General features: G+C 42.1%; 1 protein-coding gene across 1 annotated transcript in view; it reads left to right on the top strand.

Annotated features, from left to right (window-relative positions):
• TANC2 (tetratricopeptide repeat, ankyrin repeat and coiled-coil containing 2) overlaps positions 1-16,318 on the top strand; it is a 371,592-nt gene that overhangs the window by 324,868 nt on the left and 30,406 nt on the right. Inside the window, exons 16-18 of the mRNA XM_047081653.1 lie at positions 10,152-10,274; positions 10,889-11,125; positions 16,032-16,217. Of these exons, the coding sequence (XP_046937609.1) occupies positions 10,152-10,274; positions 10,889-11,125; positions 16,032-16,217 (546 nt within the window). The remainder of the gene's footprint in view (positions 1-10,151; positions 10,275-10,888; positions 11,126-16,031; positions 16,218-16,318) is intronic.

Here is a 16,318-nt window from a genome sequence, read left to right as displayed (position 1 = left end):
CTAGAGAAGTGCAGGACCCTATTTGGACAGGAGAAAGACCTCGGACTGAGACTGAGAGGCATCCCGTCTCTAACTGCGGGGCTTTCTTCCGACTGGGGCCAGCTCCCTGTTCGAGCACCTGGGGAGAAGAGGGGAGCCAGGCCTGGGTGCGGGTATAGGTCAGGGTCTCGGTCCGCAGCTGGAGAAAAGTGGCTCCCTCCCTGGAGGGCTGCGCGATAGTACAGAACCTGCCTGCGTCCACCACCCCCAGGCACCGTGGCTGGGCCAAGGGCGCAGTCTGCTGGAGGATAAGGCCGCCATTTCCCTAGAGTGCTGTGGGAAAAGACAAAGGCTGCCTGCGTCCGCCACCCCAGTGGCTCGAGGTGAGGGTGAGGGCGGCGGCTCAGTCCACAGTGGGAGAAGGCGTTCCTCCCTGAAGTGCTGTGGCACAGACAAAGCCAGCCAGGACTACATATCGCCGCACTGGGAGGCCCACAGTGCCACAGCGCAAGGAGCGGGACTTTGAATCCTAGCCAAGCGCAGGGTCAGGGGAGTTGGTGGAGTGAGAAGGACCGCCCCATCTGCGCCCATGGCACAGTGAAGCTGACTGAAACTGAGTCCACCGGTCCGGCTCCGTGGAAAAGAGACTGGGGGATCATCATTACCGCCCCACCACCACCACCACCACCAAGGCGGGGCCTCAGGGATCACTCACAGGGCCCATAGTGGAGGTGGGTTCAGAATATGCCAAACCACGCCCCCTTGCACTGGGTAACTGCGTATCCACCCAAGGGGCACAGACCCTGCGGACAGCTCCTCCTGACAAGCGATGCAGCATTGCCTGGATTAACCCTAGGTCAATTCTGGATATATAGATATATTCTCCCCCTCTCCCCATTTCTCCTCCTTATCTCTTCCTTCCCCTAGGCTGGTTACTCTGGTTATTAGTCTGTCTAAACAGACATATTTAATCCATTGTCTTGATACATGTTTTATACCTCCTTTCTCTCTCTCTGATATAACCAAGCCATATAGTTTCTCTGTCTGGGTAACTTTATCTTCGTTTCATTTTCCCCACCTCCTTCTTTATTTTCCTTTCTCTCTCTCTCTCTCTCTCTCTCTCTCTCTCTCTCTGGATTAAGCCTTTTAGTCTCTCTGCCTAATCAATGTTTATTTTTTCTCCCCACCCCCCGCTCCTCTCATTTCTCTCTTTGTATGTGCTCTTCTATCAGCACTGCCTCTATCCTCTTCTTTACTTACAGTCTTCTTTACAAAAAGCTTTTGGGCTTTTTGTTTGTAGCCTTTAGGTTTTTGTTTTTGTTTATTTGTTTGTGTTATTTGTGTGTTTGCGTGTTTTTGTCTCCTGTTTGTCTATCTGTTTTCCTTTATAGGGCTACTCCAAAGAACAAATCAAAGCACATCTCGTGGAGGGTCCAAAATATTACTACAAGTAGGGTCATAAAATAACCAAAGTCACAACAACAGAGAGCAAGTAACAATCCCCCCCAAAAAAAACACCTTCTGAAGGCCGAGGCCCTGGACAGTGTATGACCCTCCTTTAATATAGCAGTGCTCACAGGTGCAGAGCATACAACAAGCTTATAAAACACATAAGGGACAGAAAACTAGCCAAAATGACAAAACAGAAGAATTCTCCTCAAAAGAAATTCCAGGAAGTAGCTACAGCTAACAAATGGACCAAAACCAATTTAAGCAATATAACGGAACAAGAATTTAGAATAATAATCATAAAATCAATCGCTGGGCTTGAAAAAAGCATAGAGGACAGCAGAGAATCTATTGCTACAGAGATCAAGGGAGTAAAAAATGGTCATGATGAATTAAAAAATGCAAAAATGAGATGCAAAATAAAATGGAGGTGGCTACAGCGCGGATTGAAGAGGCAGAAGAGAGTATAGGTGAATTAGAAGATAAAATTATGGAAAAAGAGGAAGCTGAGAAAAAGAGAAAAAAATCCAGGAGTACAAGGGGAGAATTAGAGAACTAAGTGATGCAATCAAATGGAACAATATCCATATCATAGGAATTCCAGAAGAAGAAGAGAGAAAGGGGCTGAAGGTGTATTTGAACAAATCATAGCTGAGAACTTCCCTGATCTGGGGAAGGAAACAGGCATTGAAATCCAAGAGACACAGAGAACATAACTTGAATCAATCTTCTGCACGACATATCATAGTGAAACTGGCAAGATACAAGGATAAAGAGAGAATTCTGAAAGCAGCTAGGGATAAACGGGCCTTAACATACAGGTAGACACATAAGGGTAGTCGCAGACCTATCTACTGAAACTTGGCAGGACAGAAAGGAATGGCAGGAAACCTTCAATGTGATGAACAGAAAAACATATGCAGCCAAGAATCCTTTACCCAGCAAGTCTGTCATTCAGAATAGGAAGAGAGATGAAGGTTTTCCCAAACAAACAAAAACTGAAGGAATTCATCACCACTAAACCAGCCCTACAAGAGACCCTACGGGGAGACTCTGTGAGTGAAATGTTGCAAGGACCACAAAGTACCAGAGACACCACTACAAGCATGAAACCTACAGATACCACAATGACTCTAAACCCGTTTCTTTCAGTAATAACACTGAATGTAAATGGACTAAATGCTCCAACCAAAAGACATAGGGTATCAGAATGGATAAAAAAAAAAAAACAAGACCCGAAGCAACAGAAAGACAAATAAAGAAACTGATCCCATTCACAATTGCACCAAGAAGCATAAAATACCTAGGAATAAATCTAACCAAAGATGTAAAAGATCTGTATGCTGAAAACTATAGAAAACTTATGAAGGTAATTGAAGAAGATTTAAAGAAATGGAAAGACATTCCGTGCTCATGGATTGGAAGAATAAATATTGTCAAAATGTCAATACTACCCAAAGCTATCTACACATTCAGTGCAATCCCAATCAAAATTGCACCAGCATTCTTCTCGAAACTAGAACAAGCAATCCTAAAATTCATATGGAACCACAAAAGGCCCCGAATAGCCAAAGTAATTCTGAAGAAGAAGACCAAAGCAGGAGGCATCACAATCCCAGACTTTAGCCTCTACTACAAAGCTGTAATCATCAAGACAGCATGGTATTGGCACAAAAACAGACACATAGACCAATGGAATAGAATAGAAACCCCAGAACTAGACCCACAAACGTATGGCCAACTCATCTTTGACAAAGCAGGAAAGAACATCCAATGGAAAAAAGACAGTCTCTTTAACCAATGGTGCTGGGAGAACTGGACAGCAACATGCAGAAGAATGAAACTAGACCACTTTCTCACACCATTCACAAAAATAAACTCAAAATGGATAAAGGACCTGAATGTGAGACACGAAACCATCAAAACCTTAGAGGAGAAAGCAGGAAAAGACCTCTCTGACCTCAGCCGTAGCAATCTCTTACTCGACACATCCCCAAAGGCAAGGGAATTAAAAGCAAAAGTGAATTACTGGGACCTTATGAAGATAAAAAGCTTCTGCACAGCAAAGGAAACAACCAACAAAACTAAAAGGCAACCAACGGAATGGGAAAAGATATTTGCAAATGACATATCGGACAAAGGGCTAGTATCCAAAATCTATAAAGAGCTCACCAAACTCCACACCCGAAAAACAAATAACCCAGTGAAGAAATGGGCAGAAAACATGAATAGACACTTCTCTAAAGAAGACATCCGGATGGCCAACAGGCACATGAAAAGATGTTCAACATCGCTCCTTATCAGGGAAATACAAATCAAAACCACACTCAGATATCACCTCACGCCAGTCAGAGTGGCCAAAATGAACAAATCAGGAGACTATAGATGCTGGAGAGGATGTGGAGAAACGGGAACCCTCTTGCACTGTTGGTGGGAATGCAAATTGGTGCAGCCGCTCTGGAAAGCAGTGTGGAGGTTCCTCAGAAAATTAAAAATAGACCTACCCTATGACCCAGCAATAGCACTGCTAGGAATTTATGCAAGGGATACAGGAGTACTGATGCATAGGGGCACTTGTACCCCAATGTTTATAGCATTACTCTCAACGATAGCCAAATTATGAAAGAGCCTAAATGTCCATCAACTGATGAATGGATAAAGAAATTGTGGTTTATATACACAATGGAATACTACGTGGCAATGAGAAAAAATGAAATATGGCCTTTTGTAGCAACGTGGATGGAACTGGAGAGTGTGATGCTAAGTGAAATAAGCCATACAGAGAAAGACAGATACCATATGGTTTCACTCTTATGTGGATCCTGAGAAACTTAACAGAAACCCATGGGGGAGGGGAAGGAAAAAAAAAAAAAAAGAGGTTAGAGTGGGAGAGAGCCAAAGCATAAGAGACTCTTAAAAACTGAGAACAAACTGAGGGTTGATGGGGGGTGGGAGGGAGGGGAGGGTGGGTGATGGGTATTGAGGAGGGCACCTTTTGGGATGAGCACTGGGTGTTGTATGGAAACCAATTTGACAATAAATTTCATATATTAAAAAAAAATAATAAAATTAAAAAAAAAAACAAGACCCATCTATTTTCTGTCTACAAGAGACTCATTTTAGACCTGAGGACACCTTCAGATTGAAATGAGGGGATGGAGAACTATCTATCATTTGCTACTGGAAGTCAAAAGAAAGCTGGAGTAGCCATACTTATATCAGACAAACTAGACTTTAAATTAAAGGTTGTAACAAGAGATGAAGAAGGGCATTATATAATAATTACAGGGTCTATCCATCAGGAAGAGCTAACAATTATAAATGTCTATGCACCAAATTCGGAAGCCCCCAAATATATAAAACAATTAATCACAAACATAAGCAAACTTATTGGTAAGAATGTGGTAATTGCAGGAGACTTTAATACTCCACTTACAACAATGGATAGAACATATAGACAAAGAATAAATAAAGAAACAAAGGCCCTGAATGATATATTGGATCAGATGGACTTGACAGATACATTTAGAACTCTGCATCCCAAAGCAACAGAATATACTTTCTTCTCAAGTGCACATGGAACATTCTCCAAGATAGAGCTCTTAATAAGTGTACAAGAATTGAGATCATACCATGCACACTTTCAGACCACAATGCTATGAAACTTGAAATCAACCACAGGAAAAAGTCTGGAAAACCTCCAAAAGCATGGGGGTTAAAGAACATCCTACTAAAGAATGAATGAGTCAACCAGGCAATTAGAGAAGAAATTAAAAAATATATGGAAATAAATGAAAATGAAAACACAACAATCCAAACCCTTTGGGATGCAGCAAAGGCAGTCCTGAGAGGAAAATACATTGCAATCCAGGCCTATCTCAAGAAACAAGAAAAATCCCAAATACAAAATCTAACAGTACACCTAAAGGAAATAAAAGCAGAACAGCAAAGACACCCCAAACCCAGCAAAAGAAGAGAAATAATAAAGATCAGAGCAGAAATAAACAATATAGAATCTAAAAAAAAAAACAAAACAGTAGAGCAGATCAATGAAACCAAGAGTTGGTTTTTTGAAAAAATAAAATTGATAAACCTCTAGCCAGGCTTCTCAAAAAGAAAAGGGAGAGGACCCAAATAGATAAAATCATGAATGAAAATGGAATTATTACAACCAATCCCTCAGAAAAGCAAGCAATTATCAGGGAATACTATGAAAAATTACCTGCCAACAAACTGGACAACCTGGAAGAAATGGACAAATTCCTAAGCACCCACACACTTCCAAAAATCAAACAGGAAGAAATAGAAAATTTGAACAGACCCATAACCAGTGAAGAAATTGAATCAGTCATCAAAAATCTCCCAACAAATAAGAGTCCAGGACCAGATGGCTTACCTGGGGAATTCTACCAGACATTTAAAGCAGAGATAGTACCTATTCTTCTCGAGCTGTTCCAAAAAATAGAAAGGGAAGGAAAACTTCTAGACTCATTCTATGAAGCCAGCATTACTTTGATTCCTAAACCAGACAGAGACCCAGCAAAAAAAGAGAACTACTGGCCAATATCCCTGATGAATATGGATGCAAAAATTCTCAACAAAATACTAGCAAATCGACATCAACAGCATATAAAAAGAATTATTCACCATGATCAAGTGGGATTCACTCCTGGGCTGCAGGGCTGGTTCAGTATTCACAAATCAATTAATGTGATACATCACATTAATAAAAGAAAAGATAAGAACCATATGATTCTGTCAACCAATGCAGAAAAAGCATTTGACAAAATTCAGCATCCTTTCCTAATAAAAACCCTCAAGAAAGTTGGGATAGAAGGAACATACTTAAACATCATAAAAGCCATTTATGAAAAGCCCACAGCTAATATCATCCTCAATGGGGAAGAACTGAGAGCTTTCCCCCTGAGATCAGGAACACGACAGGCATGTCCACTCTCACTACTGTTGTTTAACATAGTGTTGGAAGTTCTAGCATCAGCAATCAGACAACAAAAGGAAATCAAAGGCATCAAAATTGGCAAAGATAAAGTCAAGCTTTCACTTTTTGCAGATGACATGATACTATACATGGAAAACCCAATAGACTCCACCAAAAGTCTGCTAGAACTGATGCATGAATTCAGCAAAGTAGCAGGATACAAAATTAATGTACAGAAATCAGTTGCATTCTTATACACTAATAGTGAAGCAACAGAAAGACAAATAAAGAAACTGATCCCATTCACAATTGCACCAAGAAGCATAAAATACCTAGGAATAAACCTAACCAAAGATGTAAAAGATCTGTATGCTGAAAACTATAGAAAGCTTATGAAGGAAATTGAAGAAGATACAAAGAAATGGAAAAACATTCTGTGCTCATGGATTGGGAAAATAAATATTGTTAAAATGTCAATACTACCCAAAGCAATCTACACATTCAGTGCAATCCCAATCAAAATTGCACCAGCATTCTTCTCAAAGCTAGAAACAAGCAATCCTAAAATTTGTATGGGACCACAAAAGGCCCTGAATAGCCAAAGTAATATTGAAGAAGAAGACCAAAGTGGGAGGCATCATAATCCCAGACTTTAGCCTCTACTACAAAGCTGTAATCACCAAGACAGCATGGTATCGGCACAAAAACAGACACATAGACCAATGGAATAGAATAGTGACTCCAGAATTGGACCCACAAATGTATGGCCAACTCATCTTTGACAAAGCAGGAAAGAAAATTCAGTGGAAAAGAGACAGTCTCTTTAACCAATGGTGCTGGGAGAACTGGACAGAAACATGCAGAAGAATGAAACTAGACCACTTTCTTACACCATTCACAAAGATAAACTCAAAATGGATGAAAGACTTGTATGTGAGACAAGAAACCATAAAAACCCTAGAGGAGAAAGCAGGAAAAAACCTCTCTGACCTCAGCTGCAGCAATTTCTTATGTGACACATCTCCAAAGGCAAGGGAATTAAAAGCAAAAATGAACTATTGGGACCTCATCAAGATAAAAAGCTTCTGCACTGCAAAGGGAACAATCAACAAAACTAAAAGGCAACCAACAGAATGGGAAAAGATATTTGCAAATGACATATCAGACAAAGGGCTAGTATCCAAAATCTATAAAGAACTCACCAAACTCCACACCCGAAAAACAATCCAGTTTCGAAGAAATGGGCAGAAGACATGAATAGACACTTCTCTAAAGAAGACGTCTAGATGGCCAACAGGCACATGAAAAGAGGCTCGACATCACTCCTCATCAGGGAAATACAAATCAAAACCACACTCAGATATCACCTCACGCCAGTCAGAGGGGGCTAAAATGAACAAATCAGGAGACTATAGATGCTGGAGAGGATGTGGAGAAACGGGAAATTGCACTGTTGGTGGGAATGCAAACTGGTGCAGCCACTCTGGAAAACAGTGTGGAGGTTCCTCAAAAAATTGAAAATAGATCTACCCTATGACCCAGCAATAGCACTGCTAGGAATTTATCCAAGGGATACAGGAGTGCTGATGCATAGGGGCACTTGTACACCAATGTTTATAGCAGCACTTTCAACAATAGCCAAATTATGGAAAGAGCCTGAATGTCCATCAACTGATGAATGGATAAAGATGTGGTTTATGTATACAATGGAATACTACTTGGCAATGAGAAAGAATGAAATCTGGCCATTTGTAGCAACATGGATGGAACTGGAGAGTGTTATGCTAAGTGAAATAAGTCAGGCAGAGAAAGACAGATACTGTATGTTTTCACTCATATGTGGATTCTAAGAAACTCAACAGAAGACCAGGAGGAAGGGGAGGGGCAGGGGAAGTTACAGAGAGGGAAGGAAGCAAACCATAAGAGACTCTTAAAATACTGAGAACAAACTGAGGGTTGATGGGGGGTGGGGGGAAGGGAAAGTGGGTGATGGACATTGAGGAGGGCACCTGTTGGGATGAGCACTGGGTGTTGGGTGAAACCAATTTGACAATAAATTTCATTAAATAAATAAATAAAATTAATAGAAGAATATCTAATTTTTTATTTATATTTTTAAAGTGTTTTAAAATCACTTATAGCATATGGACCTTTTATGGATCACAATTCAGACCAAAATAAATTATGTCTTTGTTTGAGGCAGTCAGGGAAATCTGAACACTGGATATTTGATATTATAGGGTCCATGTTAATTTTAGGTATGATAATGATGTTGAGCTTTGTTTTAAAAAGAGCCTTTATCAGGGCACCTGGGTAGTTCAGTCAGTTAAGCATCCCTCTTGATTTCAGTTCAGGTCATGATCCCCAGGGTTATGGGATCAAGCCCTGCATCGGGCTCTGTGCTGAGCATGGACCCTGCTTGAGATATTCTCTCTCTCTCTCTCTCTCTCTCTCTCTCTCTCTCTCTCTCCCTCCCTCCCTCCCTCCCTCCCTCCTTCCCTCCTTCCCTCCCTCTATGCCTCTTTCCCACTTGCACTCTCTAGCATTCTCTCACTTTCTCTCTCAAAAATTTAAATAGAGCCCTTATCTTTTTTGAGGCATTTACTTAAATAGTTATATAGTAACTTAAAAGATGTTTGGAATTTGCTTCAAAATAATTCAGTCATGGGGACTGGGGAATAGGGGCAGGAGTATAAATAAAATAAGATTGGCCATGAATTGCTGTTTTGGACATATGCAGGTATTCTAGGCAAAAACAACCTGCATTTCAAGGAACAAAGCAGGCAAAAGTAGCTTAAGTTTTTTAAGAGAATACCTCCCCAGATCCACTTATTAGGTGCCAAACTTCATTGTTAGTATCTTCCTTTCCTCAGGATTTCCTGCTTTAACTCACTTCACCCAGATATAGGCAAAAGAGTAAAATGATTGCCAGAGAATATATGACTATCCAGAAATTTTCAAAATTATTCTGACTTCCTTTTGGAGAAGCCAGGTGAAGGGGGCAAACATCAGTACATGTGTGGGACCTATTCAGTCATACTAGAGAAAATTTATTGCTGATGGCAGTCAAACCTATGTTGTTTTTGTAGGGATGAACAGATGTGATCACTTTAGGGTGTGTTAGTCACGGTGAGGGGTGCTAGCTGCTATAACAAACCTGTAGGATCTCAGTGATTTGAGAATGGTTTTTTCTCTCTCACATTGCAGTTCAGGGAAGATTATTAGGCAGGCTCCCTCCATGTAGTAGTTCTGAAATAGTCTAGGGCCTCAGACTCCTCCGCTGGATCTTCCAGCCCGCAGTCAAGAGAAGCAATAGAAAGTGGGGGGGGGGGGGAAGGGGATTGGGGCCAAGCCTGGATGCAACATACTATTTCTGCCCATACTTCACCGGCCAGAATTCAGTCAAATGGCCCACCTAACCGTAAAGGAAGCTGGGAAACATCTTTTCCCAAATGCCCAGGAAGAAAATGAGATGGAAATCAGTGACCACACTGCATTATCTTTGTCAGAAAAGATGTGGGGAAAGAATTACATCCAGCATAGCAGAAAAGAGGGGTAATAAGTAGATTTGTTGCCAGAGACTGCTAAGATAGAGACCATTTAAGTTAGCTTGTTGCCACAGGACTAGTCTTTATCCCCATGAGTAGATTGGTTTTGCTGGCCATGGACATTGTTAAGGCAAGACTCTACTCTCATTTATCAGTACAACAAACCTAGAGGCCACTAACTCACTACCGACGGTCCTCTTCAGCTGGGCTAATAATTGACTTGATTTCTTTTTCAGGGTTTGAGTAAAAAAGTTGGCGTGTCCTCCTCTATCCTCCAAGGTCTCTGGATCTCCTACAGCACAGAAGGCCTTTCCATGGCATTGGCATCTTTACGAAATCTCTACACTCCAAATATAAAGGTAAATGCATGTAAATGACAGATTAAAGAATTAGCTGTGCAAAAGTAAAATTAGGACATTTAAGTGGCTGTTTAATTGATCTTTGACTTGCCTTAGACTGTCTCCTGCCAGTCAGTCTTTTATTGATAATCTAATGTATTTTACACTTGGTCTTAGCCAAAAGGCGGAGAAGCAGTAATAATAGGATGTATTTTAAATTGTTGCATTTTTTTCTGTGAATTGAAGACCAGACCTCTTAAACTACTACCTTCTCTGAGCTGGCGCTGGTTTATAGGATCAGGTGCTCCTGCTTCTAGGCAGTAAATTGATCTCAGGTAGGCTTTGTGTCAGTAGGAGCTTTTCTGAACTGTTGCTCACTTAGCAGAGACTGTGTGAACACAACTACTGTGTGGGTGACATTTGCGCTCATGACTGAGCAGCTCATGTAAAGGAGACATTTTACCACCCTTTCTAAAGGCAAAGTATTGAGAAAGGAGCAAGTGAAGACTATAAAATAGGGCAGCTACTAGATGCTGCTGGGTGCTGTTGTGGGGTCCCAGGGGACTTGATTAAAGGTGGCTGAAAGACTGCAACTGATCTTGGCCTGTGTGTAATTTCTGTTTACTTCTTTCCAGGTCAGCCGACTCCTGATCTTGGGAGGTGCCAACATTAATTACCGGACAGAGGTTTTAAATAATGCTCCAATTCTGTGTGTGCAGTCTCATCTTGGTTACACAGAAATGGTGGCCCTGCTGTTGGAGTTTGGGGCCAACGTGGATGCGTCTTCGGAAAGCGGCCTGACTCCTCTGGGCTATGCCGCGGCAGCAGGCTACCTGAGCATCGTTGTGCTGCTGTGCAAGAAACGCGCCAAGGTACTGGCTGCCCCACTCTGCTCCTCTTCCTTTCCTCCCTTTTCCTCCCTCCCTGCTGTAGAGTCTTCCTTGTCTCCTGTGTTACCTCACGAGTCTAGGCAGAGCACATCAAAGACATGAGGGAGCAAATCACAGGGAGCCCGGTGTGTGTCCACTTGCCACTGCCCATTCCACACCTGGACACAGTTTTGAAACCCCTGGGAGGTACTTAGGAAACTGCGTTTATCAGCAGCCACAAAAAGTCTCCACCTCACTGCCAAGGAGTTTTCTACTGGGCGCAGGGTGAGGAAGGAAGGAGAAGTGCAGGAGCAAAGACCCTGCGCTGGGAGGGCCTAACTGAACTGTGCCCACAGACTCTGAGCCTTTCATATGTAGAGAAGGAAAACTAGCCACGGAGGTGAGAACAGGGGCCAGACTCCCTGACCCTAGCCTTGAGGACCAGCGCCATAGTGGTATGGGGAGAACATGATTCACATGCCCTCAGAAGTGTCTCTGCTGGTGTATTTTAATTCTCAGAAGACCTTTCTGAAAAAGTGTTTGCTTCATGGTATTTCAAGAGCTGCTGATAAAAAAAAAAGAAAGAAAGAAAACTCTCTTTCAAAATTTTGGTGAAAAGAAAAATGCTGGTCTCAAAAATGTCGGCCTCTAAGGAAAATTGTAGCCTTGTGGCATTTTGTTTGTCTTGAAAACAAACTGACGATTTTAGTGGTTTTGCGGTGAAATATAAGTAATATGTATGACCTCATTCTGAGGTGTCCAGTGTTCTTACCAGGGAAGAAGGGGGGGACTCCTGAGACTTTCGGGAACTGGGACTCTAAACTCTCAGTTAAATCCCAGAGCCTTAGATATTTACTGTGACACAGACCTATAATGTCCACCTATAATCCTGCTCATTTGAATGAACATCTCTAAAAACAGAACAACTGGACCTTGTTACTACTGCTGCAAACTCATATTCTGATCTCAGTTGGATCTTCCCTACTGCCCAGTTCTCATTCTAAGCCCTCTCTCGTTTTCCCCAGAGCAGATACGGAAATCATTTGCATTCTTCCTAAGATCCTGCCCAACCTCTCCTGCCCTCCTACATTACCGAGATTGAGTTCATCTCAATGTGCCTTCATCTCAAGACTATTAATCCTTACCTACGCTCGCTTCACTGCTGCCTCAGAGGAGGAAGTGCTTCCCTTCCTTTCCAGAGCACTTGGCTCCACCTGTGTTTTCTATCTCTGTGTTGCTCTTCTCTCACATTTTGTTTCATTCTCTTTCTGAATTCTCAACAAACCTATGAATGTGGCCTGTAACCCAGACAGCAACTTCCCACCCTCCTGCTGACTGGAAGCACCACTCCATCTCTTCCCTTCCACACCCACCAATCCTGTCCTATGAACCATCTCTACCTGCTTCCTCACTGCCCCTTCACCGCTTGTAGTCTGGCCTCCATGAAAGAAAGAGGAGTTAAGTCATTAAAATAAAAAACTTTGGGATCAAACGTCACATGGTCAAAGCCTACATTTACACTTACTTTCTGTGAGCACTTGGATGAGTCATTTAACCTCTGTCTCACTATTTGCATCCATCAAAAGGATTAATAGGGTCACCGTGAGAATTAAAAGTGATAAAGCCTTTTTAAAAAGAGAGAAAGTCTCTTTTCATCTCTTTCAGGGCCTAATAAAAAATATTCCTTAAAAAAAAATGGCGGAGGAGATGCCTGGCTTGTTCTGTCAGTGGAGCATGTGACTCTTGGTTTTGGGGTCGTGAGTTTGAACCCCACGTTGGGTGTAGAGATTACTTAAAAATAAAATCTTTAAAAACCAACCAACGAACAAAACACCTAACCTCTTGACATTCAACCGAAGCTGCTCTCAAAAGTTGTTAACAACTGCCAATCACCAAGTAAAGTAACTTTTCTCATTCCTCACCCCTTTAAACCTCTCCATAGTGTTGGCAATATTGACACGTTTCCCAGAATTTGTAGCACAGGCCTGGTTCCCTTCCTGCCTGTCTGGTTGCTCTTCTCTCTTCCTTCTCCTAATGACACTGTTCACTGGGATTCTCTCCTTTGGTCTTCTCCACCCTCAAACTCTCTCCCATGGCATCAGCACCAAAATACTGAAGAATTTATAGTTATTTGTAGAATATTATTATTTTTAGAATGTTCTTCATTTGTAGGTTGATCTTATCTCAGCATTAGATGAGAGATCTTTAAAAAAAAATTTTTTGGGGGGGGGCGCCTGGGTGGCGCAGTCGGTTAAGCATCCGACTTCAGCCAGGTCACGATCTCGCAGTCCGGGAGTTCGAGCCCCGCGTCGGGCTCTGGGCTGATGGCTCAGAGCCTGGAGCCTGTTTCCGATTCTGTGTCTCCCTCTCTCTCTGCCCCTCCCCCGTTCATGCTCTCTCTCTCTCTGTCCCAAAAATAAATAAACGTTGAAAAAAAAAATTTTTTTTTAAATAAATAAATAAATAAAAAATAAAAAAAAATTTTTTTTAACGTTTAATCATTTTTGAGAGACAGAGACAGAGCATGAGTGGGGAAGGGGCATAGAGAGGGAGACATAGAATCTGAAACAGGCTCCAGGCTCTGAGCTATCAGCACAGAGCCCAACACAGGGCTCGAACTCACAAACTACGAGATCATGACCTGAGCTGAGGTCAGACACTCAACCGACTGAGCCACCCAAGCACCCCAATGAGAGATCTTTTAGATAGATCTTTCCTCATCGTCAGATCCCCTGTTACAGGGATGCTAACCTCTGTCCCTTGGGCAGGACTGTGCCTTCCAGATTTCTCAGTTCTGAAGCCACTGTGTTTCCCTTTGTAATTAAGAAGTATCTTTTAGGGATATGCTTTGAGACTAGGCAGATAGCTTGTTTCTTATGCTTTTGCTCACTGATTTTAGGGTCCCACCTGTCAGATTCTTGCTGCAATAATGATTGCTATGGTGTTTTTGCCTAATGGCAAATTTCCGTTTCCCTCATTCCTTCAACATTTATTAATTAGAATTTTAATGTAAAGAAGAGTTGTCCCTTCTCCCCCGTGTATGTATTGGATTATTTATTTATAGCACTATGGGTTCCTTTATTTATTTTATGTTATGACCTATGTAACCCATTACCATTATTATTTATTTTCTTGCTCAAATTGCCCAAGATTTGGCCTTTGGGACCTCCCTCAAGTTGGTTCCTGTATCCTTTCAACTTCCACTAAATTATTTTATGAGTGTTTCTGTGCTTTATGGCACCACAAGATGTTCCATACTCATTGTTTACTAGTAATGCCCCAGCCCAGGAATTAATCATTTCTCCAATGAGCCAAAACACATTTTATTCATCCTCTTAGTTTTTGAAAATACAGTATGCGCATGAAAATTCTCAATGACTCTCCATTACCTACTGATTAAAATTCAGACAACTTAGCCTGGCATTCAAAAGTATCCGTACCCTGGTCCCAAAAGACCCTCTCAACTTTGTAGTTGAAACTTCCCCTTCATGTGCCTTACCTTACAACAACTAGAGTTAGTCATTAACTATCTCAGCCAGTTGAGATGGGCCTTTTCTTAGTCTGTTGGGGCTGCTATGACAAAATACCGTAGACTGAGTGGCTAATAGACAACATTTATTTCTCACAGTTCCGAAACTAAGTCTCAAGACCATGGTGCCAGCAGATCCGGCATCTGGTGAGAGCTTCCTGGTTTATAGACAGCACCTCCTCACTATGTCCTCCCATAGTGGAACAGGGAAAGCAAGCTCTCTGCGACCTTTCTATTAGGACACTGATCACTTCTCCATTTAATATCATTACACTGGGGGTGAGAAATCCAACATACAATTCAAGAGGACAAAAACATTCAGACTATAGCATCTTTCCTTCAGAATCTATTCCTGATTCTAATTGGGAATTCTCTCCAGTTTTATTGCACTTTTACTTTCCATATGGCATTTATTATTCCTTGTTGGATAGGCTTTTGTTTATATCGGTCGCACCTGCCCTACCTTGGTTGAAAGTCTTTGAGAACAGAGTCTATATTTACTCTCTTACTCACCTTTTCATCCTGTGTGGTACCTTGCACATGGTAGGCATTCAATAAACATTTGTTGAATAGATTGCGGGTGGAACTAAAACTGGGGAGAACCAGGTGGAGAACTTACGTTTCAGGTGCTCTAACTACCCCTGGAAGCCTGCCTGCCAGACGAGGCTACTCTTCTGTTGAAACTTGTAGCTACCTTATGGTAGACTGATCTTAACCAGGCTCTTCTTTCAACCTACACTTGTAACCACCACTGCAGCTAGCAAAGCTGCTATTGGAACATGGTCTAGCCTCAAGCTCCAAGTACCGCTAGCCATTTTGGCCAGATCCTTGAGATTCCGCCCTCCCGTTGGAAGGAAGAAGTGGCCTCCGCCAAAGCTTGGTGGTCAAAAGTATGATTCATGATATGAGGTATTTTGCTTCTTTGGAAGACCAAAAAATGTGAGCTTCAGAATGTTTTTCTTCCCTTTCATGATTTCAAAGACAGTTTTTTGTGCTAGCAGAACTACAGTCTTTCAAATCTTGGTCTGAAAAGAACTATTTGAGGACAAAGGAGAATGTATCTCAGGAAAACAAAGCTGGAGCTGGGAGTTTTGGTTGGGTTTTTGTTTGTTTGTTTGTTTGGTCCCTTTTTCTGTGAAAACAAAAGTCTGGCCTTATGAAAAGAAGTTCTCCCCTGAGGGATATCTACCAGAGTTACAGCTCAGCAATGATCTAGCCTGAGTAGGCGAGAACTTTCTAGATTTTCTCTAGAGAGTGGTTCAGGATATGGGAAGGGATGACTCTTGGTAGTGTAGTCGTGTGCAGTGGGCCAGTGTGACTGGATCAGAAGTGCGGCCACAAGTCTTTGTTCACACACATTTCTCTGTCCTTCCCCTCGAGGTGGATCATTTGGACAAGAATGGGCAGTGCGCTTTGGTCCATGCTGCACTCCGAGGTCATCTGGAGGTTGTCAAGTTTTTGATTCAGTGTGACTGGACGATGGCCGGCCAGCAGCAAGGAGTATTTAAGAAGAGCCACGCCATCCAGCAGGCCCTCATCGCTGCAGCCAGCATGGGCTACACCGAGGTAAGAAAACAGGTGATAAGGTTGAGGACTTGGGGGATTTTTTTCAAGCCGTGTGTTGAAGGACTGAGGAAACAGGCTAAAAAGGGTTGCATTATTACAAA

Source organism: Lynx rufus, unplaced genomic scaffold (assembly GCF_022079265.1).
Source record: "Lynx rufus isolate CCGP_SWC_20201006 ecotype Redwood Valley unplaced genomic scaffold, mLynRuf1.p SCAF_18, whole genome shotgun sequence".
Classification (NCBI taxonomy): Eukaryota; Metazoa; Chordata; class Mammalia; order Carnivora; family Felidae; genus Lynx; species Lynx rufus.
The sequence above is the reverse complement of the archived record's forward strand: the minus strand, read 5'-3'. Positions and strand labels throughout refer to the sequence as shown.